The 23,832-nt window shown below is 56.4% G+C and overlaps 1 protein-coding gene across 1 annotated transcript in view; it reads left to right on the top strand.

Moving 5' to 3' along the window:
* The window catches only part of MN1 (MN1 proto-oncogene, transcriptional regulator), a 44,179-nt gene extending 20,877 nt beyond the window's left edge, over positions 1 to 23,302 (top strand). Inside the window, exon 2 of the mRNA XM_072803060.1 lies at positions 22,898 to 23,302. Within this exon, the coding sequence (XP_072659161.1) occupies positions 22,898 to 23,079 (182 nt within the window). The 3' untranslated portion in view covers positions 23,080 to 23,302. The remainder of the gene's footprint in view (positions 1 to 22,897) is intronic.
* Positions 23,303 to 23,832: the final 530 nt, after the last annotated feature.

Raw genomic sequence — 23,832 nt, 5'->3', positions numbered from 1 at the left:
TGGGAGCCCATGCTCAGGACCGCTAAGGATGAGTCTGGAAGCTGAATTCTCACCAACAGATGCTGGAGATAGAAACCGACTCCTGGGCTCGCCCCCTTCTGGCAAATGTCAGCCACAGCATGGACTGTTGAGATCCTCACCATCCGTTCCTTTGAAGGGGCAGCGGTCAGGGCCCCCGGGGCCTGGGGGAGGGGAGGTGACCTGGTGTGATTGGGCCAGGCCATGCAGCCTTGCCGAGCCTCAGTCTTCCTGCCTGTCAAATGGGTCAGTTCTGGTCTCTTCTAGGACCCCCATAGGCAGGGAGCACCTGCCCGTGTAGCTGTAACTTACTTCCCCTGTGCCCTGCACCATGCCTGTTGGGAGCGGGAATTACCTGGTAAACACAGGTAGAAAGCACGGTGGCGTTAATGTTCCACAGGAAGTTGGCCAATGCAAGGAGAGAGGGTCTGGGGTGGGCCTGCTGGCCGGGGTGGCTGGGCAGCTCTGACTTAGGAGTCGAGACCACAATGAAGACAAAGTGGCAGCTATTCCCAGCACTTGGCACTGGCTTGGCACCAGTAGGTGCCCAGTGATTGAATGAAGGAAGGAAGGGGCTTTGCCAGATGTAGGGTGCAGCCCTGCCTGGTCCCAGGTCTGGGAGCTGAGTGCTGCCCCAACAGTCCTGAGACCTAGGAGGGCTGATGGGACTTTTCTTGCAGAGGGATGGGGTGAGGAGGGGAGGGCGGACATTAGAATTTCTCATCCCTGCCCTGCTCGCCTCCCGTCTCCATCCCCATCTCTGGTCCATGCTCACCTGAGCCCCAGCGGCCCAGGACACAGCCTCCGTCCCAGCCGAGGCTTGTTCCAGCTGCCAGGGCGCGTCTGACCCGAGTAGGTCATCAGAGGGTGTCCGAATCTCTTCCATTACTCACCTAGAGCTGGCCATTGGAGCTGGTGTTTACGCCCCAGACCCCGGGGAGGAGGATGGTGCAGGAAGTCTGGGCCAGAGCTGTAGCAGCGCCACCTCCCCCTGGTCTGATCTCTTGGCCTCCTGGGCCTTCGTTTCCTCATCTGTTTTTTGGGTTAAACAGGGTCTTAGGGAGGATTACAGGAAATAATGAACTTACCCAGCATCTGGCACATCACAGAGGTCCCTAAACCCTGATATAAATATAGGTGCCTCCCCCCAACCTCCCTGTAGGAGGAATTAGGAGCCGTTGAGGGGAAGGGGAGAGTGGGGGCCGCCCCACGGGATCGCTCAGTTCCCAGCAGGCAGTGGGAAATCTGCCCGCAGAGTTTTGGAGGGTGATCTTGGGTGCCGAGGAGGGTAGAGATGGTGGCCACGGCTGTTGGCGGGAACTCCCCAGACGGCTAGGTGTTTGAGAACACAAGTCACTGAGAAAACCGATCCGAGGTAAAAATCGTGCATTTTTCTGGAGCCCCTTAAGAATTTTCAATATCCTGGTCCTTCCATACCCGCCTCTTAGATTCCCTATTGGTGTAGGGTTTAGAAAATCAGGGCCTTGCTCATGTTAGGAGACTTTTCTAACAATCCTGGTAACAGTGCTAATAAAGAATGTGAAGAATATTAATCACATTTCTACTCTGTAGGTAGACAGTGACGTGTTCTCCGTGGGCTGTTAGAAGACACCATGAGTGGCCCTTAAAAACTGTGCCTGGCTGGCAGGAAGCCCCAGTCACTATTACCTGCTGCTTCGTCATGGCCTGGGTCACCGACTAGGGACAGCAAAGATGTGTACCCTGTAGGACCGTTCATCCTGTGTTTCTCCCCAGATCCGTGGGACGGTGAGCAAGCCCGTTTGCAGGTGGCGTCTGCCTGGAACATTCGAGCATTCGTTTATGGTTTCATCAAAGAGAAGTGGGGCTGGAGAGGAGGGTAGTTAGGAAGTTAAAGCCTCTCTGCCCAGAGTGGGGTACATCCGTGTCTCCCTTGCATTTTAAAGACTGGTGCAAAGACTCTTTGCATGCTAGTCCCTGGAGGACAGAAAAACATCCCCACTGTGGTTCCCCAGGTGTTTGCTCTGTCTCCTCCCCCCTTCCCCCTCCCCCTTTCATTCCTGGAACAATGTCCCTGGCCAGTTCCTTTGGGCTCCTCCACATTCCCTGCCAAAAACAAAAACCATTCTTAACCCCAGATGACCAGGCCTGCAGTCGTTTTGTCTGGTATGTGGCGTCCGCCTGGGGTTGAGGGGGGGCATGCATGCTTCCAATTTATATTCCAGCATGCCAGCTTCCAGGGGAGCAGAGGCCGGAGGAGAAAAGGCCTCAAGGAGCAAGGAGTCCAGAATCGCCCAGATTTCCAGAGAGGACAGAGAGAGGGCGAGGGAAGTGTGGGCCAGCTCCGGGGTCTGGGGCCAGCCCAGGGACACGGAGCCAGGGGATGGTGGGTCAGGCCAGGACCCGGCCCTGCACCCCCCCCCCCCGCTCCCCCACTTGTTAGCCACGCTGTGGACCTCGGGTTCTGCTCAGAATTCTGTTTGGTTATGATTATTTTTTAATGAGGTCAGGTTGAAAATCCATCTGTCTGGGCCTGCCTGCCTAGGTTTGAAGGCAATTAAACCGGAGACTAACCTCTTAATTAGGGTTTCCCTGTGTAAATCTCGTTTGATAAATTCCTTATCATCTTTGGCTTTAACGATAGCAAGGCTTCGAGAGGGGATTGAACCCCCCACCCCCACCCCCGCACCCAGGACCTCGGAGTGAATCCCCCCAAAGAGGCTGCTTGCTCCACAAACGGGGCTCTGCCAGCCAGAACCTCCCCCAGGAAGGGCTGGGAGAGAGGCCCCTTTCAGGGTTAATTAATCAGAAAATTTAGTGGTGCCCGGTGATTCCGGAGAATTTGTCTGCCACCTTTTTATTCTCCCGTTTTCCCTTCTGCCTCCCTTTCTAGGTCTTTCTTTAAAAAAAAAATTTTTTTTTGAGAGGAGGGCGAGCTGGACTCCACAAAAGGAAATCTGCAGCCCCCCTCTTTCCTTGCCACCCCCTCCCCACTTCTCCCCAACCTGTTTGTGCGGATGGTTAAATTTTCTTCCTTCCCTTTTTTAAATGCAAGTGCGGCTGGGAGTGGAAATGTCAGGGGTCAGGCTTCAGGCAGCAGGGAGCAGGGCCGGCAGTTTCAGCTTCTGTCTTTGCCATTTGGGAGAAATCAGAGCTGAGCTTAACCCTTTGAAGCCCAGCCCCTGCCTGGGGGCTTGGGTGCTTCTTCCTACTTTCTTCACCGGTCAGGGGACCTGGTCACTGTTTTTTGTTTTCTTTTTTAGGGTTTTGGGGGTGGGAGCGGGGCTGTTGGAGGGGGCGAGGGGGCAAGGGGGGAAGGGACAGGCCGGCCGGGGACAGTCCCAGCAGCAGTCCTTAGAAGAATGTCAGATTGGATTTATGGTACTGAGCACCTGTGCTGTGGCGTGTGCCGGGGATGGGCTCCATTTGCCACCCATTTGGATGGCGTTGGTGGACGGGCTTGGCCACATCCACTGCTTTAGGCCTGTCAGCATCCCAGGACATGCTCCACTTTACAGATAGGGAAACTGAGGCCCAGGGGTGGTGGTGGTGGTGGTGATGTGCTGAGTCTCCCAGTTGGTAACCGGCAGGGATGGGGCTGGGGCCCCTGTCCTGAACCCTTGATTCCGGAGCTCCCTGGGGCCCGGTAGGAGGACAGGCCTGACTCAGGGATGGCCTTTGGACTCCTTGAGAGCCCAGCATGTACCAGTGCCTTCTCTGAGGCACCCACCGCATCCTCACACCACTGGGAAGCAGCTACTTCTCTGGACCCATTTTACAGATGCAGAGGTGGGTGTGGCAGGTGGGAAAGCCCAATCTGCACCTCCATCTTTCTGCCCACTGGGCCAAGCTGCCCCCTTGGCAGGAGGACACCCGGTCCATGGAGACAGGAGAGACAGTACCGAGGTCTCCACCGCCTGAGGAGTATTCCAGGGGCGATTCCTGGTCTGTGACCCGGGGCTCAGGAGATGACTTGTGTGGCTGGGGTCCAGTCTGTCAGTGGCTTAGGTCAGCACCCAGCAGAGCTGTCCCCAGCACATGGGGCCCATATGGTCATGATCTCCAACGTTAGGGTGAGCCTTGGTTTCTTCATCTGTGGAGAGGGGATGATGGCAGCGTCCACTCGGGGGTTCCTGTGGGAGCCGGCTTCGCTCAAGCCCATAAAGCCTTGGGATTAGTGGCTCACACCTGGCAAGCTTCTGTACAATGCCCCTTTGTTATTTATTCCTAATTGTGGGGGGAGCCGCAAAGTCCTAAAGAGCAGAAGCCCCACGTTGTGATGGCACCTCGGTGGGTAGCCAGGCTTGAGGGCTCCCTGGGGGAGCCAGTGGGAGCAGGCAGCTGGGGAACCATGCAAGGGGGCTGACCTCAGAACCCAGCCGTGTGGCCCTGCGCAAGTCACCTCACCTCTCTGTGCTCCGGAGATGGGAGGGAATGCCAGCTTCCTCCATCAGCGGTGGCATGAGGCTGGACCTCGAATCTGCAGGGGGAATAGAGGAGGGTTTGCTTCATGGCTTGGCCCTTAACTGGGCGGTGGCTCCGGGGTCCACTTTACTGGCTGGACCTCAGTTTCCCTGTCTGGAATATGTAAATTGCAGTGAGGGTTAGAGAAGACGACATACCCAGATGCATTCTGTAGCCTCCAAGGAAGCTGTTCAGACATCAGAGATTATTATAGAAAGTGGGATCATTTCTCTGTCAGGTGGAGGAAAGTCTGAGCCCACAGGAGGTGCACCTGAAAGCTCCAGGTCTGCCCCAGGACCTAGAGCTCAGCCTCTGCCTCCCAGAGGGCACTGTGGGGGTAGGGAGAGCAAAGTAGCCCCTTTTGCTGTGTGGCCTCGAGTGAGTCATGTTACTACTTTGTGCCTCACCTTTTTCATCTGTAAAATGGGCACAGCAGAGTTCCTGCCTCATAGGGTGGCCGTGAGGACTCAGTGAAGGGGGGCAGAGGTATTCAGGGTGCCAGTCTGGGCTCCCACAGGTGCCATGCATTTGGTCACTGGTCACCGGTTACTGTGACAATGCCTCAGGCTGAGCCGAGCCTAGAAAGGTCTTTGGAGCTGCCTGCAGGGGAACTTGAATTCTCCCCTCGGAGCCTGTGGCCTCCCTCCCTCCCTCCCTCCCTCCCTCTGAAACCGAAGCCCAGCATCTGCTTCCCCAGGAGCTGTTTAATATTCTGCTGGGGTAAAATGAACTCATTGGAGCCACCCGAAAACAGCTGAATGAACCCCCGGCGCCCGCGGCCTTTCAGAGCGGCTCCAGACCCCCCCACCGCATCCCCCAGACCTCTGGGAGGCTGGCAACCACAGCAGCTGTGGGAGAGGGGCTCCCTTTTCTTCTTGGTGACCTGGGGGAGCGTGTGCCCCCAAATGGGGCTCCTGAAGGGCCGGGTGGGGAGCTGGAGCATAGGGAGGGGCAGCCTGGGTTTCTTGGCCTGTTTAGGGCCCTCATTTCTGCTTCTTGGCCTGTGTGAGGCTCCTCAGGGAGGCTAAGAAATCCAGGCCTTCTCCAAATTCTCCTTCTGATCCTCCCCCACCCCTGGCTCAAACTGGGTCCAGTGGAGGCAGGAGGCCCAGCCTGCAAGCAGTACTACTTGAGGCCCATAGTGCATCATCGTGTTGTCCCCCTCCAGCACTTCCTGAGTGCCAAACTCCATGCTCAGTGTGTTGTCTGTGTCCTCTTACTGATTCCCCAAAAACCAGTGTGGCAGTTTAGCCTCCTTATTCCCATTTGACAGATGAGGAAACCGAGGCCCAGGAGGTGAGCTGCCTTGTCCAGGATCATGTCACTGGGAAGTGGCCAAGTGGGAATTCATGCAGAGCCAGGGTTTCTCCTTGACGGCATGCAGATGGCTGCCCATGACCCTTTGGGACCTGGTGGCCTCTTCTGGAAAGCGGTGGTCGTGGGGTGGGGTGGGGGTCTGACATGCTTCCCTGCAGGCTTGTCCTGAGGTGACATGACTGTCATGCTGTGAGGCATTTCCCACGCGCATACAGTTGGTGCTCACTTATGTCATCGTCACCTGATGACTTTGCCCGTTGCCTGTTCGGGGCCAATCTCGGCCCTCTCCCTTCTCCTGCTGCCTCCTTTTCCACCCCAGCCTCCCCGGGAAAGCGAACGGTAACAAAGTGCTTCCAGGTAGAAGCTGAATTAATTTCATGTAATTATCGCTGATAAAATTAAATATTACTTGCAATTAGTCTTGGGCAATTTCTCTACCGAGAGGCGGTGAAGCAATGGGATGAAAACAGGCTGAGTTGGTGCCCACTGGGCCGGGCGCTGGGCCTGCTGGCGGCTGGGTGTGAGCTGCCCGCGAATGTCCCGTCGCCAGGAGGAGCGTCGGCAAGTAGCCCTGGGCCCGCCTCTCCGCGCAGGTTGGCCGGACACGTGTCCCCCAGGCTTTCCGGGACATCCCTGCTGTCCACCTCCAGGCACGGAATCCACACTCGGCAGCTTCTGCCCAGCTGTGGGGCTTTGGACGAACCACTTCCCTTCCCCGAGCCTCGATTTTTCTCATTTGTGTAACGGGGGCAGTCCTGCCCGTTTGGTGACTTAGTGCAGGGGTCGGCACACCTTGTAGAGGACCACATGCTAAATATTTTGGGCCGTGCAGGCCACTTCCTCGGCGTCATTTCTACCTAACCTTGCTCTTGTGCAAAAGCCGCTGTGATGCGTGGCGCGGAGGGGTTGCTCAGTAATTGCAACTGGTTATTGTGACTATTTCCTGGGCTCGAAATACCTTTTCTGGTAACTGGAAGAGTAAGTAAGAAACACTTTTGTGCTATGAAGTATGGGTGACAAAGGGATGGTGATCATACCTTTTTACCATTCATATGGCATCTGGACTTTTTTTTTTTTTTTTTTTTTTTTTTTGAGTTCTTTGACCGAGGCAGGACCTATTACCCCCGTTGCGGGCAGACGAGGCCCAGAGAGGGAAAGCACCTTGTCTGAGGTCACACAGCTGGGAAGAGGCAGGGGCGGGACCTGAAGGCACACCTGGTTCTCCGCCGGGCCCCCAGCCCCGGGCCCGCCTGGGAGTTGATGCCAGTTGTCAGTGGCAGACTGTACTCACCCCTGAGTGAATGTGTGACCTTGGGCGAGTCCCCCTGGGCCTCTCAGTCTCCCTCATCTGGGAAATGGAGATAATCATGCATTGCAGGTTGTCATGGGAATAAAGGAGGGGCTGGTGTGAGTGGGCCTGTGGGGCCGGCCGCGCAGCAGGTGATCAGGACACAGGCCCCCCTGTTGGTAGTATTGCTGTTACGCTGATAGAGCAAAGCCATTCTTCGTTCTTTGTCTTCAGACACTACATCTCCAGGCATTTTTTGAGGATGGTGACCTTCTGCTCTCCAGAGCCTTAATGGGGAAGATGCGCTGGGGAGAGCAGGAGCGCGAGACGGGAGCTTTCCCCCTGGCCTGGCCCGGCCTAGACCTGCCGCCTGACTGTGGGCAAGTCGCTTGGTTTCCTTGGGCCTAAGTTTCCTCATCTCTGTGCTTGCACAAGGTCAGATTTATAGCTTCAGTGTCAGCTGCAAATCCAGATTGATTCTTTCTGGCTGCTTTAGACATTATGTTGAGAAAGACTCTGAGGCCGAGTCTGGGCTCCGTGGGTGCTGGTGCTGTGGGTGGTCGGTGATTGGGGCTCTGCTCTGGGCTCACGAGGAAATACGTTTTGGTGGGAGTCCCTGGTCGTTGATAAACCTGGAAAAGATGGCTCCAGTGGCTCCTTCCGGCCCCCAATTTACCTCCATCTATGGAACCTTCCATTTAAAAAATGACGGAGCTCACCTTTTCTAAGAAAACTAGTTGACGTGGCAGCCGCTGACATAGGTTGGCACTTGTAGATTATAATTCTACACCAGTGGTGTCCAATAGAACTTTCTACAATGATGGAGGTGTCCTTTCTTCTTTTAAAAAGAAATATTTTATTTATTTGTCCTTGAGAGACACAGAGAGAGAGGCAGAGAGACAGGCAGAGAGAGAAGCAGGCTCCATGCAGGGAGCCTGACGTGGGACTCGATCCCAAGACCCCGGGATCATGCCCTGAGCTGAAGGCAGACACTCAGCCACTGAGCCACCCAGGCGCCCCTTGACGATGGAGATGTCCTGTATCTGCACTGTCTAGTAGTAACCACGAGCCGCAGATGGTTGCTGAACCCTTGCAGTGTATGTGGCTAGTTGTGAATGAGGGATGGACTTTTAAATTTAAAAAGCCACATGTGGCTGGTGGATGCCATGTTGGGCAGCTCTGCCCTAGACCCGAGATGGGTTATAGGGGCCCCCAAGATCACAGGCTTGTTATATCCCAAGCAGGTCGGGAACTCCAAGTAGGTTGTTGGGTGCAAGCCTGCTGCTTAGCAACAGACGCGCAGTAGAGCACCGCCCCCGGGCAGCCTGAAACCACCTCTGCAAGAGTTTAGCTCAGGTGGATGAGCTGCACACCTGAGGGTAAAGGCTTTTCCCTGTTGTCCCGCTCCCCTCCCTGGGGGCCTGATTCCCCAGGACTCACATCCTGCAGTGTGTGAGGCCTGGCCTGGATCAGCTGCCCTTATCAGATGGCACGAATGCTAGCTTCTCCTCACCCTGTGGCACCCCTGAGGGACTGGCAGGTGCTTCCTGACGCAGAGTGGACAGACGGGGAGGGAAGGCAGGGAGAGAGAGGAATCTTTTTGTTAGTTTTTCTCTCCTCCTCTCTCCCTCTTCTCCTATTTCTGGCATGCAGTAAAAGTAGCAGAGCCTTTGGAAACAGACCTGACCTCATCCTGCCTCGATTGCTCCTTAGCTGTGTGGTGTTGGGCGAGTCACCCATTGCTCTCAACCTGTTTCTGTGTCCTTTAAAGAGGAGAATAACAACCTCTCCTGGTGTAGGTTGCTGGGAGGTCCTGGTGCAGTGATATATGTGGAACTTTTATTTTTATTTTTTTTAAAGATTTTATTTATTTATTCATGAGAAACAGAGAGAGGCAGAGACACAGGCAGAGGGAAAAGCATGCTCCCTCTGGGGAGCCTGATGTGGGACTTGATCCCAGGACCCCGGGACCATGCCCTGAGCCGAAGGCAGATGCTAAACTGCTGAGCCACCCAGGCGTCCCATACATGGAACTTTTAGAACAGGATCTGGAATGTGGTCCCCTTTCCTGAAGAAGAAGGAAAAACAGAGACGGTGTGACAGTGTTGGATGGTTATTTTACCAACTCCCATGCTTGGTGTCTGTCAACTTAAAAAGTTCACCTCAGGGTTTGTCTGAGTGGGTTCAGGGGCTCGGGGCCAGCAGGCAGGAGGAGTGGGCTGGGTGGGGGTGTTGTTGGGAATGGAGCCTTCCTGAGTCGTCCTCCTTAGCTGGGAGGAAGATTTCTAGCATTTGTTATCTGACCCCCGCCTTCCCCCAATTTTTCTTCCCATGGAAAAGGCACCTGCATTTTGTGGCTTCCTCACACCCCAGCAGGGCCTCAAATAAATTGGGAGCATTCTAGTGTCCAGACTTGGAAGGAAGTGTGTTGCTGGGTTGGGGTTGTGGGTGTAAGTGCCTATCATTCCTCCACAGCTGGAGAATAGTCTGTGAGGGGGTGTGGTCCCGCTCAGTAAATTTTGGATGGGGTCAGTAGGCCACACTCCTAATGAAGTGTTGTTTCGTTGGCACCAGGAAGCCTTGAAGGATTCCTATTCAGGTCTGTCTGGAGGCCCAGGTGATGTGGTTTCATCTTCCTTATTTTAGTGATTATTTAGGGTTTGTTCCTGCCCGTTGGAACTGATCAAGTCAGCACATACTGGTTGAGGGCTACCATGCGCCGGGTGCCAGGGCCACAGGAGCGAGTAGGAGAGATGAGGCTCCAGTTTCATGGAACTCATATTCTAGGGGCTGTGGTAGAGAGTAGGACAATTATGAGAGGTCGGGGTTAGGATCAGGTATTATAATACAGTGCCCATTGGAGTTCACTGAGGGCCTTGGAAAGACCTCCTTAAGGAGGAGAGAGATGAGTTGCTTAGATGAAAGAAGAAGTGACAGTGGTCCAGAAAGAGGGGAGAGCGGGCAGGAGTAGTGTTGCCACCACTTGGTGACAGCATACTGCAAACTCTGTTGTCAAAACTTTTTAATTTTAATTTTATTTTTTTTAGATGTTATTTATTTATTCATGAGAGACATACAGAGAGAGGCAGAGACACAGGCAGAGAGAGAAGGAGGCTCCCTGCAGGGAGCTTGATGTGGGACTCGATCCCAGGACCCCAGGATCACGACCTGAGCCGTAGGCAGACCTCAACCACTGAGCTACCCAGGCGTCCCGATTGTCAAACTTTCTGAATGAGGAGAGGATTAATCACTGGCTTAGGCAAGTGGCAAGAATTCTCTGATTTATTCACAGTTCTGCCCGACTTACTCCTCTCTGGCCTCAGTTTCCCCAACTTACAGTATCTGCCAGCCTCGTCTTCCTAGGGCCCAGGTCTGCCTTCCTCAGAAAATCGCAGGGACCAGACGGTGTGACCTCTGCCATGGAAGGAGTGTGGCTCCTGCCTTCCGCTGGGAGCCCACATCCTACCTTCCCAAGCCAACCCCAGAGACTCACTCTGGGCATCAGAAGCCCCAGGAGGGACATGGAGGGCTGAGCCAAATCCCCTCTCCCATCCTCGAGGTACAGCTTAGCCAACAGTTCCCATCAGTCCACAGCATAATTTGGGATGGGAGGTACTTGGGCAGCCTCCTTGGGCCACAGAGTCACAGGCTTGGCTGTAGGGACTCCTGCCACTTACAAAGGCGACGGCAGCCCAGAGAGGGTGAGCAATACACCTGGATCCACGCAGCCAGCTTCTGGCGGAGCTGGGCCCTGGTTTCCCAGAGTTGGGGACGGATGGCCCCACCTGGAGGGACAACAGGTTGGGGTTGTATGTGGCAGGTATGCTTCTCCTCAAAAGCCTAGGCCGGACCTTCCGGAACCCATGGAGGATGGGAGCTGAGGACGCGTGTGCCAGCTGCCGGGCAGTCCTGGGGTCTGTTCCCTGTTGTTTTGATGGGAGTGACCAACCGGCTCCTCCCAAGCCCAGACCAGCTTCCACTGTTCCAGCTGTCTTTCTCCCCTCCAGGCCAGGCAGATGCTGAGGGTGGTTAAGACGATAGATACAGGCTCTGGACTCACACAGACCTGGGTTCGAGTTCTGACTCCACCTTCTCGCTGTGTGACCTTGGCCCTGATACGACTGCTGAGGGAATAAATGAGCTCAGCCAGAGAGAAGACCCCGGGCCTGCCCACCAGCGGCTGCTTTGGCCTGTGTGTCCTGCCTGTCGCTGTCCACTTCGCCCATTATTCCGTCCTTCGTCGAGTGGAGCTGTGACAGGGTTCTCAGAGTCTGTGCAGGGGTGACCTCTGGCAGGGGGGCGGTGGGGGTGGGCACCCATCTCCTCTGGCCTGACGTGGCTGACTTGTTCTGCCTTCAAGAGCCACCTTTCTCTTTTGCTGCATTGTAAACACATCTAAGAAGGATTTTTTAAAAAAAATAACAACCCCATCCTTCTGCCCCCCAACATTGTAATGTTTTATTGATTTTTAAATAGGAAGCCAGAGAGGTTTCCACTGTAGCCTGAGAAGGAAGAACAGGGACACGGTGAATGGGAGGGACATTTCTGATTCCCTAAGGGCCCCTGTGTGAGTCTGTGTGGATCAACAATGTCATTTACACATAAACATGTTCCTAGGGAGCATGTATGGAGCACCAACTGGGTGCCTGATGGCTCCTTCCTACTTAGACAAGTGACGTCAGCCTCTCTGAGCATCAGGTTCAGGGGCAGCAAACTTTGACTGTAAAGGGCCTGACAGTAAATATTTTAGGTCTGTGGCTTATACGGTCTCCATCAGTTACTCAACTCTGCTGTGTGACATAAAACAGCCACACACTAAATGTAAATATACAAGTGTGACTATGTACCAATAAAACTTTATTGATAAAAACAAACGGTGGGCCGGATTTGACCCTCGGGCTATAGGATGCTGACCTGGCAGGTCCTTCACCTGTGAAAGGGGGCTGGGAGACGAGAAGCTGCCCTCCGGGGCTATGGTGAGGAATTAGAGAAGAATGAACGCGTGACAGGTATTAACCCTAATTGTTGTGTGTTATTGTCAGTATCACCCTATTCATTCCCCCAGCAGCCCGGTCAGTAGGTGTATGGTCTCATTTAACACATGGGGAAACTCAGATGCAGAGAGGTAAGGAACTTTCTTTCCCTCAACCCTTCTGCTCGCCATTGGATATCCTGGGGCGTGCGTTTTTGTGCCTTGGTTTCCCTACCTGTATCCTCAGAGAGGATCTGTTGATGTAAATGGACAGGGCACGATGTTCACGTCCATTGAGAGGTGGGGTCCCTTGCAGGGCCCATCAGCTGAGACATGGCAAGCCTGAGCTGGGTTTCTTGGGGAAGCCGCTGGGGAGGAATGGCCCGTCCAGTTAGACCAGCGCTCACTCAGAATACCATTCTCTTCGGGGGTGGGATCGGATCCCCCTACTTGTTTAAAGCTGTGGAACCCAAAGGCCCTTGTCCCCCAGGAATGTGTTTCTAAATCAGGTGTACTGTGCCAAGGCTGGAACGGATGAGGTACAAGCTTCTTATTCATTTTGACAGCTTCCCGATGCCCCTCCCCTGCTCACCAGCCTTCCTTGGCTCCCTTCTGCTCTCAGGAACAAAGCCAAACACTTCCTGGGGCCTCCAGAGGCCTCCGTGACTGACTTCATTTCAACTTTGTAGCCTCCTTCTCCTCCCTCTCCCCCTGGCCCCAAATCAGGGCCCCTGGGCTGGCTCCTTGTTCTTCCCAGTCACAGTAAAGGCTTGGAGCTTGCCTCTTGCTTCTCTCGCTGCCAAGCGTCATATTCATCCTTAAGCCCCACCGCCCCCTTGCATGTCCTCTCCTCTGCAAATTCTGCCCCAGATCCCCACCTGTCCCCTGGGTCTGCAACACAGGGCAGCCTTGCGTGTGGCAGTGACGGCGCACTGTTTTACTCTTACGTGTTTACCGAGTATCTCTCCACCAGGCTGCAAACTCCGGGGTGGAGGTGCAGGCTGGCTGGGAGCCTTGTGTTGGGGTCACCTCTTGGTCCAGCACCCAGCATGCTGGTGGGAGCATCTGCTCAGTTGGGATGCTTTGGCTCATCGCCCTGCTGTTATTGTAGTCTTAAGGGCCCCTTCTTTTTATCTTTTTTAAGGGAGGGAGAGAGAGAGTGGGGGTGAGAGGGGCAGATGCAGAGGGAGATAGAGAATCTTAAGCAGACTCCATGCCCAGTGCAGAGCTGGGCGCGGGGCTCGATCTCACCACCTTGAGATCATGACCTGTGCCGAAGTCAAGAGTTGGCTTAACCACATGAGCCACCCAGGTGCCCCTCGAGATCCCCCTCTTACAGGCTGGCCCCAGGAAGGCTCAGGTTTGGAGAAGCCATTCTGGGAACAGGATATGGAGGGTCACCTGGGTACCAGGCCCCTGGGTACTAGTCCACTGCCCCTGTCTGCAAGGCAGGGATGACCAAACACATTTTTCAGGTGAGGAAATAGAGGCTCAGGGAGTCAGAGTAGCTGATGCGGGGTCCTGCAGCCTGGCGGTGACAGGGTCAGGATTTGACCCCAAGCCTCTAGCGGCAAAGCACACGACTATCCCACAGTGGACCACTCCCCACTCCAGAGCCCTTCCTCGGGGATGCAGAAGTGGTATGGGAAACCGCCTGGGGGAGCAGGCCACCTGCAGTCCCACTGACCCCTCGTGGGACAATCCCAAAGCTCCCTCAGATGGGCGGGCGAGCAGGACACACGTCCCCAAGAACCGCCTCGCAAAGCATCAGACTTTGAAAAGTTACTTTGTACAATCCCGAGTCGTCGCCAGAGCTCGTCTTCCCTTCCGCGGGCTGGAGCAACGAGTTGTACTCCAACAGAGATGTGCGTGTCTCTCTGTCTTATTTTATAAAACAATTGTGGAACGGCTGACCGCTGCCAAGCAGAGTGCTGGGAGCTCAGTGAGGTGTCTGCCCCGGTGCTAGGTTGTCCCCCATAAACAGGTGGGGATGCTGGGATGCAGAGAGGGCCAGTGTCCTGTCCAGGGCCACCCAGCACAGGGTCTGATGCCACAGGGAATGAATCATGAGCGAGGAGGTGAGGAAACAGAGGGGCGGGAGGAGGATCTCACGTGTAACGATCCCACTAGCAATCCTACACGCGGACAGCGGCTGCCGTGTGGGGTCACCTTTGGTGCTCGCGCTAGCACTGGGCCCTCCCGGTGGCTCTCTCAAAAGCACTTGGACTCTCGGGGCGGTGGCCTCCCGCGCTGGCACCCTTGCCGCACGGCTGTGGGCCCTGTCGGAAGGAAGGGGCAGGCCGACGGGTCGCCCTGCAGCCCCCCCACCCCGGCCTGTCATGTCTCGGCAGCACACAGCTCGGGAGTGGCCCGGGGGGTGCGCGGGGCTGCATCTGTCACAGGTCACTGGCCGTGTGGCCCGAGGCGCCAGGAGAAGGAGCCCGATCGGAGGCTCGGGCCGGGGTGAGGGGCCTGCGCCGGCCGTCCCGCGGGCTCCGGTCCCCCTCTGTCACCCCGTCTCCTCCTCCAGGCCCCGGGAAGGTCCCCGGCTCCGGCCCCCGCCCCCATCGCCGGCGCTCGGCCGCCCGGTCCCCACGATGCCCTTGCTGCTTCGCCTCAGTGGAGCCCTGAGCCAGTTCTCCATCTAAATGACAGCTGCCCTCAGCCAAGTCAACTCCAATTAATTTCCCAAGGCTTCCAGGGGCCTGGCTGAGCCTCGCGGCGGACCCGGCTGCCCCGGCGGCGGGCGCGAGGCCCCTTCCTCACCCTCGTGGGGCCGGGAGGGCGGGCCGCACAGGGTCCCTCCTGATCCCTGGGGGGGGCTTTCTCCCTCCGTGCAAGCTTTGGATCCCCCCCGTGAGATGGGGCTGTCCCTGGAGAAGGCATTGAGCGGGGGCCTCAGATTTTGTCCTGTCACCCTGGGTCATTCTCATCCCATCTGTGAGCATCAGGGCCCTTCCCCAAAAAATGAGCATTGGTTTCAGGGGGAGACAGGGAAGCGAGGGGCAACAGGGTGTGGAGTTGAGGGGGAGAGACAGAGAGACAACAGAGACATTGAGAAAGAATTGGGGAGGGTGATGACAGAGAGATGGAGAGAGAGAACGAGGGTGGGGGGAGAGGTAGCCTGCCTCTTTGGTCGTGATATTTTACTTTCTCATGTGACTTTGATAAACCCACACCCTCTGGCATCAGGCCAGCCTAGGAGTGCCGCTGGCTAGCTGTGTGACTGTAGGTCAGTGATGTCCCCTCTCTGGGCCTCAGTGTTCCCCCCCCATGAGATGGGCTGGAGTGTCAGATCCTCTCTCTCCCCAGGTGTTGTCAGCCAGTGAGATAGGCTGGGGCCCGGCCCGTAGGGAGCCTGAGGTCAGTGCTCATGCTTAACATCCCAGGGGCTGACAGGAGTAGGGACGGGGCTCCTTTTCCTTTTTCCTTTCCTCATTTGTCACAGTGATACCACTGCTAGAAGTTGTCCTTGAAGGGTGGGGACGCAGGCAGAGGGCTGGGCTGAGGAGGGCTGGTCCCTTGGCCTCTGGGAGGTACCCGGATGGAGTGTCACTCAGGCTGCCAGCTGTCAGCCCTCACTCCGTGATCCCTGGGGCCGTGGGAGCCGGCTCCTGGGGCTTACTTAGGCTAGGGTATCTTAGTGTCCCTCGCTTGGGGAGGGCTCCTGCATTAAATGTAAAATCTAATTTCCCCAAAGGAATGGAAAGAGTCGGGGAGGTTGTATATTTCCCCACCACCAGTTATTTCAGAGAGGACCAAATAGGCCCAGCGAGGGGGAGTGGCTTGCCCAAGGTCACACAGCAAGCGGGTGAAGACCTGGGATGAGCACGTGAGTCATTCTTTAAAATATTTCACAAATCCTGGGGACGGCCTGGCTGGCCCAGTTGGTGGAGCATGCGACTCTTGATCTCAGGGTTGTAGGTTTCAGCTCTGCTTAAAAGATTGCTTAAAAATGAAATATTTAAAAATAAAAAAAATTAAAAACCAAATAAAATACTGAGCAAATCCTCATCAGGTGCCTGCTGTGTGCCAGGGACCAGAGAGACCTCTGGGATCCTCAAGGGTGTGTCTCCCCTCAGGGTGCCCAGGCCAGGCTCCTCGGAGGGGTACGGGGAAACAGGCTCAGCGAGTTGAGCTTGCCTCAGGTCGTGGAGCTGGTGAGATGGAGACCAGGGTGGGATTGGAGTCTAGGCTTCTGAGAGCACAGAGCTGGGGCTCCCCCAGAGTGTGGGGAAGGGATGTGTGTGTGGGTCTGGGGTGCTGTTTCCCTGCTTCCTTGGTGGCTCTATAGACCCACTTTGTGTAGCCCACTGTCTGGCTTAGATGTGCTGTTCCCGCCCTGAGCCCGGGGCGGGGGTGAGTCCCCTGTGCACCTCCCTGGAGGGAGGGGACGTGGCCTGGGACCTGATATGGACAGCCAGCTGAGGAGGGGTCTGCTTTGGGGTGGTGGGGCTCTGCAGAAGGATTCCAGTTGGCTGGTGGGGATCATTTCCAGTGGGGTTGGGTCCCCCATGCCCCCAGCGATGGGTTTTTGGAGATGGGCCTTTCAATTGCCTTAAAAATTCTTGTGACTTTGCTTACCGCCCGGCAGGACTCTCCTGTGACTTTTGTCTGCCGTGATAGCTGGTGGCCGTGCCCCTGCCATGATGCGCCAGGCACCATAGAACCTGGTGGGACTCTGCAAGGAGCTGGGTGCTGTCCTGGTTCAGGTTCACGGGGTAGGAAGCTGAGGCCCAGAGAGGGACAGTGATTGGACTTGACCTGCTGGGGAAGTGCCAGTGTCGTCTGACTCCAAAGTCCCCCCCCCCCATAATGTTTTTCATCTTTTGCAGCTAGCTTATTGTCGAAGGGACCCGAATTCAGGACTCCCCCCTCTGCCAGGGTGACATGTGTCAGTGCTTCCCCGCAGCTAGCTAGGAGGTCACTGGCACTTCATTGCCATTTTGGTGGCTGGGGGCAGGGGTGGCCTCTGTGAGCAGGGAGAGGGGTCACATACCTCAGAGTAGGGGCGTCGGAGGAAGTATGCCACGTGGCTGACAGCCTGGTGGATGGTGGGAGTCAGCAGGAGTGAGGAGGGGAGGGTGTTCTAGGCAGCAGAAGCGTCAGGAGCAGGGGTGTGGAGGCGGGGAGGATCAGGGCCTTGTCGAGAGACTGTGTAGCTGGCTCATGGAGCGGTGAGCCTGGAGGCCCAAGAGCGGGGCAGGCCAGGTTGTACGAAGCTGGGAACTTTATCTTGGGAGCACTGGGGAGCCATGGAAGTTTAAGCAGGGGTGAGGTCTGCTCTGGTTGGTGCTTCAGGAGAGTCACCTGACTCAGGGGGAGAGGGGCTTGGGGACCAGCGTGGAATCAGAAAGCAGCACGTGGCTGCTGTAGGCGGGAGCAGTGGGGGCCAGGACCAGGGTGGAGGCAGTGGGGCAGGAGAGAAGCAGGTGGATTTTGGAGGCAGCCTCTTCCTTCCCTGGTGCCTGGACTCTGAGTGAGGCCCATGTGAGAGAGAAGAGTGATGTTCGAGGCCTAGAGTGAGTCTGGGTGCCATGGCCTGGCCTTTCTCGGGGGGACGAGGAACAGGAGCTGGGAGACTCAGGGATGTGTCTGGGGGCCTGTAGGACTCCCGGGCCGTAGGCCTGACTCTCCAGGAGGGTGTGACCCCACCCGGTGGCTCCCAGGCCTGCTTCTGCTTCCAGCCTCAATGGCCCAGCCCCCCCCTCCCCCCCAGCTGAGTGGCAGCTGTCAGACACCAGCGTCTCCCCCTGCCAGGTCCAAATAAAGGAAAAACCAAAATACACTTCCCTTTGTTGGAATCCGGCGAGGGTGAGTCGGGCGAGAGTCATTTGCTATTGTGCTCAGGGGCCCACACTGCTCCTTACATAAGCTTTGAGTTAAAAATACGCACGGAATTCTAATTTACCTGCTGTGCCTGGGTGCCCCCTCCGCACCCCACCTTGGTGGGCCGGCCCCTGGCACCCGCGGAGACCAAGGGGCTGTCGCCCGGCGGGGCTCCCCTGCTGGCACGGGGCGGTGTTAGCTCCGACTGCGCTGTTGAAGACCAGGAGGGTAACAACCCGAACAGCAGCTAACCGCTTCGGGAGGCTCATCACGTGCTAGACGCTTTACCTGCGTTACCTCGATGGACCCTCCCAGCAGCCTGTGAACGTGGTTCCTATTTTACAGTACAGGTGAACACCTTGCGCAGGCCACAGCCTGGATTAGCAGCCAGGGCCCTTGACCTGGGCGCCAGCTGGAGGCCACCTGACCCCCACGGGCCCCGTGCCTCTGGCCTTCCCTGTGGTGAGCAGGGGGTGGGGGTGGGTGAAGGACTGGAGGTGGCCAGGTGCAGGTCCCCTTCCTGAGGGTTCAAGGACACAGCAGTGCGGTGCTGCCAGGGGCGGGGGTGGCGGCCGCCCCCACCAAGCTCGTGACTCCCGAACACGTGTTTCACCCAAATCAGAACCCAGTCCCAGGGACACTGAGTGCAGAGCAAGGTGGTGACGGGGCCTGTTTCGCTGACTTTAAAAAAGAAAGAACACTCGGCCCCCTCCGTGGGCGGCATCTCCAGAACTGAAATTAAGCACGAGGTGTCCCCCAGGTAGACACATGCATGTCTGTCCCTTTCTCGCTTCACCCCGGTTGTGGCTGGCGATGGGGGCCCCGGGCTGGCCGCGCGGGTGTGCGCTCTGGACCGCGGGGCGGGAGCTGCTCTGCGCCAGGCAGCAGGCTAAGCCCTTTACATGGATCATTTCATTTAATCCTCCTAACCGCCTCCAGGACGGCTGGTCCTATTATCTCCCCCATTTTCTAGGGCTGAGGTTCTGGGAGCTGAGGTGATGTTCGCAGAAAGTCCCCGTGCTCCGCAAATGGTAGGCGCTGTCACGGTTGAACCCGGGAAGAGCAGCAGCATCTCGTTTGTTACTCGTGCGGTGGCTTTCCTGGCACGGCCCCGAGGTCCTCTCTCGTCCCTTGCGTGGGATGGACTGTCCCTGTCGTGGGCTGATCCACGCAGGTCTCGCGGTCACCGCGGGGGGAGCAGGAGGCAGCCGGTACCTCCACACTGCGGTGCCAAGCTGGTGGCAGACGTGACCGAGTCGCTGGCGTGCTGTGTGGGTACGGGAGGGGTGCTGGGGACGTGCTGGGGTGCTGGACACGTCAGCCACGACTTGTTCGTGCACATGCAAAAAGCGGGCAGGAGGGGCCGGGCAGCCCCTCTCCGGGCCCTGCCCCTGTGCGTGGGGACTCAGATGGTCTGTCCTGGCCCGTAGGGGAGTGTCCTTCAAAACTGGCCCCAGAGCCCTTCCTTGCAGGGCAGGTGTGACATTGGGTCCCGGGAACCGGAAGCCCCTGTGCTGTCTGCATGGGGTGAGTGGGTGAGGCCCATTCCAGGTGATAGGTTTTGAGTTGCAGACACCCTGCCTCAGGGACTGATCCCCCCACATGCACATTGTCATCGCTTCTTTCTCTCATCTGGTCCCCCCCAAGCTGCTCAGAGATGAGCCTGCCAGGAATCCCTGTCTCCAAGTTGCAGATGGTGTTGAGGGGCAGCTGCCCAGGTCTGGGGGGTACCAGGTTCCCACCTCTGTCTGACATTCTGAGAATCCTGGCCTAAAAGGAGAGGGCCCCCGAGGGCCTCAGTCTTCCCATCTGTCAAATAGGGACGAAGGTCCCTCCACAGCCCACAGGCCCCAAGTGAGTGCCTCCCGTGTGCAGGGAGCCGTGGCAAACAGACAAACCTGCCCTCCCCGCTGCAGCCACAGTCTGACGGGGGAGGCCGGCCACTCACTGGAAAATGTGGCAATCTGCGTCGGTGTCGCTGGTGCACTAGTTCCAGGGTCTCCCCCCAATCCTGGGAGCTCGGCGAGGGATGGTTTTATCTCTGGGTCCTGGCATGGGGGGCCAGCATGCCGCCCTCCCATCCCGGGAGCAGGGACTGAGGGCCTCTCTGGAGCAGGGGCAGGCCCTGACTTGAGGCGGCTTCCATGGGACTGATTTATTCACAGCCGCTCGGCAGCCCCGGGAGGAGCTGCGGTCCTAGGGCGTGTTGGGTCCCCCCAGCTGGAATGAATCTGGCGGGAGGATGAGTTTGGTCATGCTTGGGTTGTCAGGAACTGAAGGGTAATATTCTCTCTTAAAAATATTCCCCGTGGATACCAGGGTCTCTGGCTCATCCCAGGCAGAGGCTGGGGAATCCTGTACCCATCCTCTGTGACGTTGGGCAAACCCCTCACCCTCTCTGAGCCCCAGGTGCCCCTTCTCACCTGAGGAGGAGGGGCACCCAGCTGCTGGGCTTGCGGGGGGATGCAGTGAGATAACACACGGGCATGTTAGCTGTGTGCCTGGCGTGCCCTGATTAAGTCCTCCCTGGGCAAGAAGAGCAGCTGCCTCTGGTGTTGGCACACGGCATGCTCAGGAGTCGTCTATAATTTGGGAATATGGCATCTTGAGGACATTTGGCCCTTTTGGATCAGTCTGGAAACATCACTCAGCAAACCCAGCTCCCAGAAGTGTCCCTAGGCCTCCTCTTTCTGAGCACAGAACTTGGGAAATGCCAACTTTCCTCCCCTCCCTGGCGCTGCAGCCTCAGAGCAAGGGAGCCAGGGGTCAGGAGTTGGGGCCTGGGTCTTGTCTTTCTTTAGCTGTGCAAACTTTGGCAAGGGGCCTCGGTTTCCTGTCCATAAGATGGACACAGCGTTGTGCGTCTGCTCCGTGAGATAATGCGGTAAAGTGAAGTAAGGAACCCTTCTTAGAATCCTCTCTGTGGCAGGTGTTCCGCTTCCCCAATCCGGATCTCACAATGCTTGGAACAAGATTCCTTCTGGGGAGATTAGGGAGTGGGGTGTCACTGGGAACAAGGCAAGCCTGGGCTCAAGAGCAGCAATGTGGGGGCTGAATCTGAGGCCCCTAGCTTCCTGGGGTACCTTCTCCCCGGGAGGCCCTGGGTGTGGCACTAGCAGCATCCCAGCGCCACCGCTGCTAACCGGCTTTGAAACTTCAGCTTTCCCTTCCGTGCAATGGGAGCACAGACTCCAGTCTCTTAGGCAGGAACGTGCCTACCTGGCCAGTCCCAAGGAGGGGACGAGGCTTGGGGGGGGGTCTCTAAATAAATGGCTGCAAGGACCCCTCGCCTCTTGACCTCTCCGGAGACTAATGACAGCGCCCACAGCCCCGTTGGGGGATCTCTCTGTATGCCAGGCTATTATAAGGCCTGGGGGAGAGGACGTCACCCCCACTTTAGCAACGAGGAACTGAAGCTCAGAGCGAGGGCAAATGGCAGACCCCGTGCCACGCAATGGTGGGCCTGGGATTGGGATTCAAGCTCCGTGGGGTCTGTGACTCCAGAATGACCGGTGTGACGCTGTCTCCTGGCTTCACTGTCCACTCCAGGAGGAGGACGAAGGGGGCACCTGCCGTACTTCCCGCTGGATCTGCAGGGCTAGAGCCCCTCCTGGCACGTAGTAGGGACTCACCTAGTAGGGCTTATTCATTGGGTGACTGAGGGAAGAAGCAAGGGAGAGAATCTCCGCCCCCCGCCCCAGCTGCTCTGGGCACACAGGTCCTCAGCCGGGTGTCCCTGGGGTTCCAGGGTGGGAGCTGCGTTAGTCACACGGCCTGGCCCATCCTTCGGGAGGATTTTCTCTGCAGGCGGTGGCTCAGCTCCGGGGGGGGGGGGGGGGGGGGCGGGGGGGAGGCCTCCCCCTTCATCCCAGAGGGAGGGATGGGCGGGGAACTCCTGCCTGGCACCTGGCCCTGCTGAGGAGGGCGGGCCGGTCATGGAGTTCAGTATCTGGGTGTGCTCCCTCAGCCGGAGCTGGGCCCCCACCCCCAATGCCAGCTTTTCTCACTTCTTTGGAGTTAGAAACTGACCTTAGGTCCATGTTCAAGCCCAGCTCTGCCCCTTCCTGGGTGTGTGACCTTGGGCAGGTCACCTCTCCTCTCTTGAGTCAGGCTCCAAAAAGGAGGAAGGATGAGAATACTCATGGACATAGAGTAGGTCTGAGAACAGAACCATTGGTCACTTGGCAGCAATAAACTAGCAGCCCCCTGAAATGTCTCTGCCATTCCTTTCCTGCCTCAGAACTCCCAGCTCTTACTCTCTTTGAGTGTACTTCATACTAAGGTGTGAGTGGCTGCCAGACTTCCTTTCCCCTCAAGTCTAACTCAGACATCACTGTGATCTTTGGGGTTTCTGGTGCTGTGAGCAGGAAATGGAAGGGATTTTCATTGAGGGTATAGAGGAGGAAAGGAACTCCCTCACCCCCATCACCGAAAGTCCCTTGGTAAAGCAGCTGGAAATGGGCAAAGGGCACTGGTCTGGTTGGGGGGTCTGGGCTCCTTATCGTTATCGAGTAGTGTGGTACTGTTTTAGGAAGTTCCCAGCACATAATAGGCCTCTAGCAAATGTCTGTCCAGAGGATGACAAGAGGATGGGCTGTGCCCTACACCCAGACACTCCTCCCCTCTGCCCTTCAATTACATCTGGCAAACTCCTACATATGCTTCAATGCCCAGTTTAGATGCCCCTCCTCCAGGAAGCCTTCCCAACTTATTTCACATCCAGGCAATCTTTTGGGAGCTCTAGTCCATCAGAGAGATGGGCCAACCCGGCCCAATTCTCCCATTTCCTGAGGGGGGAGAACCTGACATGTGAGCTGGGGCCTTACCCTTGGCTGAGGTCTCACAGCCACATCAGAGGCAACGGCAGGGGGATTTGAACCGAAGTATCTAGATCTCCACAGACCGTCCTGGGGCATGAAAAGAGGGCGTGGACGGCGCCTCCGTTCCCCTGCCTCTCCCACTCCGCCCCCCTTAGGGCCTCCGCGGGGCTGAGCCTGCTGCTAACTAATCTCTTCCTTTTTTCTCCACAGCCCACGACCTCCCTGCAAATAAGGCCTCAGCCACCCAGCCGGGCAGCCACTTGCAGTGCCTGTCTGTCCACTGCACAGACGACGTGGGCGACGCCAAGGCCCGAGCCTCCGTGCCCACCTGGCGGTCCCTGCACTCCGACATTTCCAACAGATTCGGGACATTTGTGGCCGCCCTAACTTGAATTGACAAGAACGCCCCTCCCCCACCAGGCCCTTTCCTCCCCTCTCCCCCCTTCCCCTTCCCTCTCCCCCCACCCCTGCCCTGAACCCCTCCTCCCCCTGACCCCCACCCTCCTGGTAATTTGAAAGGGCCACTATTGCTGAGTGGATGATTTTTTTTCTAGGTTGGTACCTGCTTAGTGGCATATGGACCGGAAAGGGTTAATTTAAAGGGAAAAAAAAAAACCTCAAAAAATTTTTTTAAAAAAGAAAACTCGTCTGCCACAGTATGTTACCAGTGTTAACCCTTTTGCAGTTAGCAAACTTTTGCTTCAGCCTTTTTCCTGCTAGATAATTCCCGTTTTTCTGTAACCTTGGCATACGTTTTTTTTTTTTTAGATGACCTCTTTCCTTGTTTTATTTTCATGCTGCTGTATGTCCAAGCATTGTTATTTCGTAATAAGACAAGAGTTACTTTCTTTTTTTATTCTCTTTTATTTTCATTCCTCTGCCCCTTCCCCCCGTCTTTTTTTTTTTTTTTCCCTCTCTCCTTTTTTGCTTTGTTCACTGCTTATTAAAATGGAAATCCTGGAGAATAGTAGTTCTGGAATATTGCCGGGTGAAAGTCAAATTGTCATCACGATATTATATATTGACACCCAACTGTCATCAAGTCAGGCAGGAGCCAAACAACTAATGCCCCCCTTAGGTATTTCGCCTGGGATTTTGTTTTGTCTGTTCCCTGAGAAAATAGAGAGATATATATTTTCGTTCCT

The sequence above is a fragment of the Canis lupus genome, chromosome 27 (genome assembly GCF_048164855.1).
Source record: "Canis lupus baileyi chromosome 27, mCanLup2.hap1, whole genome shotgun sequence".
Lineage (NCBI taxonomy): Eukaryota > Metazoa > Chordata > Mammalia > Carnivora > Canidae > Canis > Canis lupus.
Note: the sequence above shows the minus strand (reverse complement) of the source record. Positions and strands in the feature narration are given on the sequence as shown.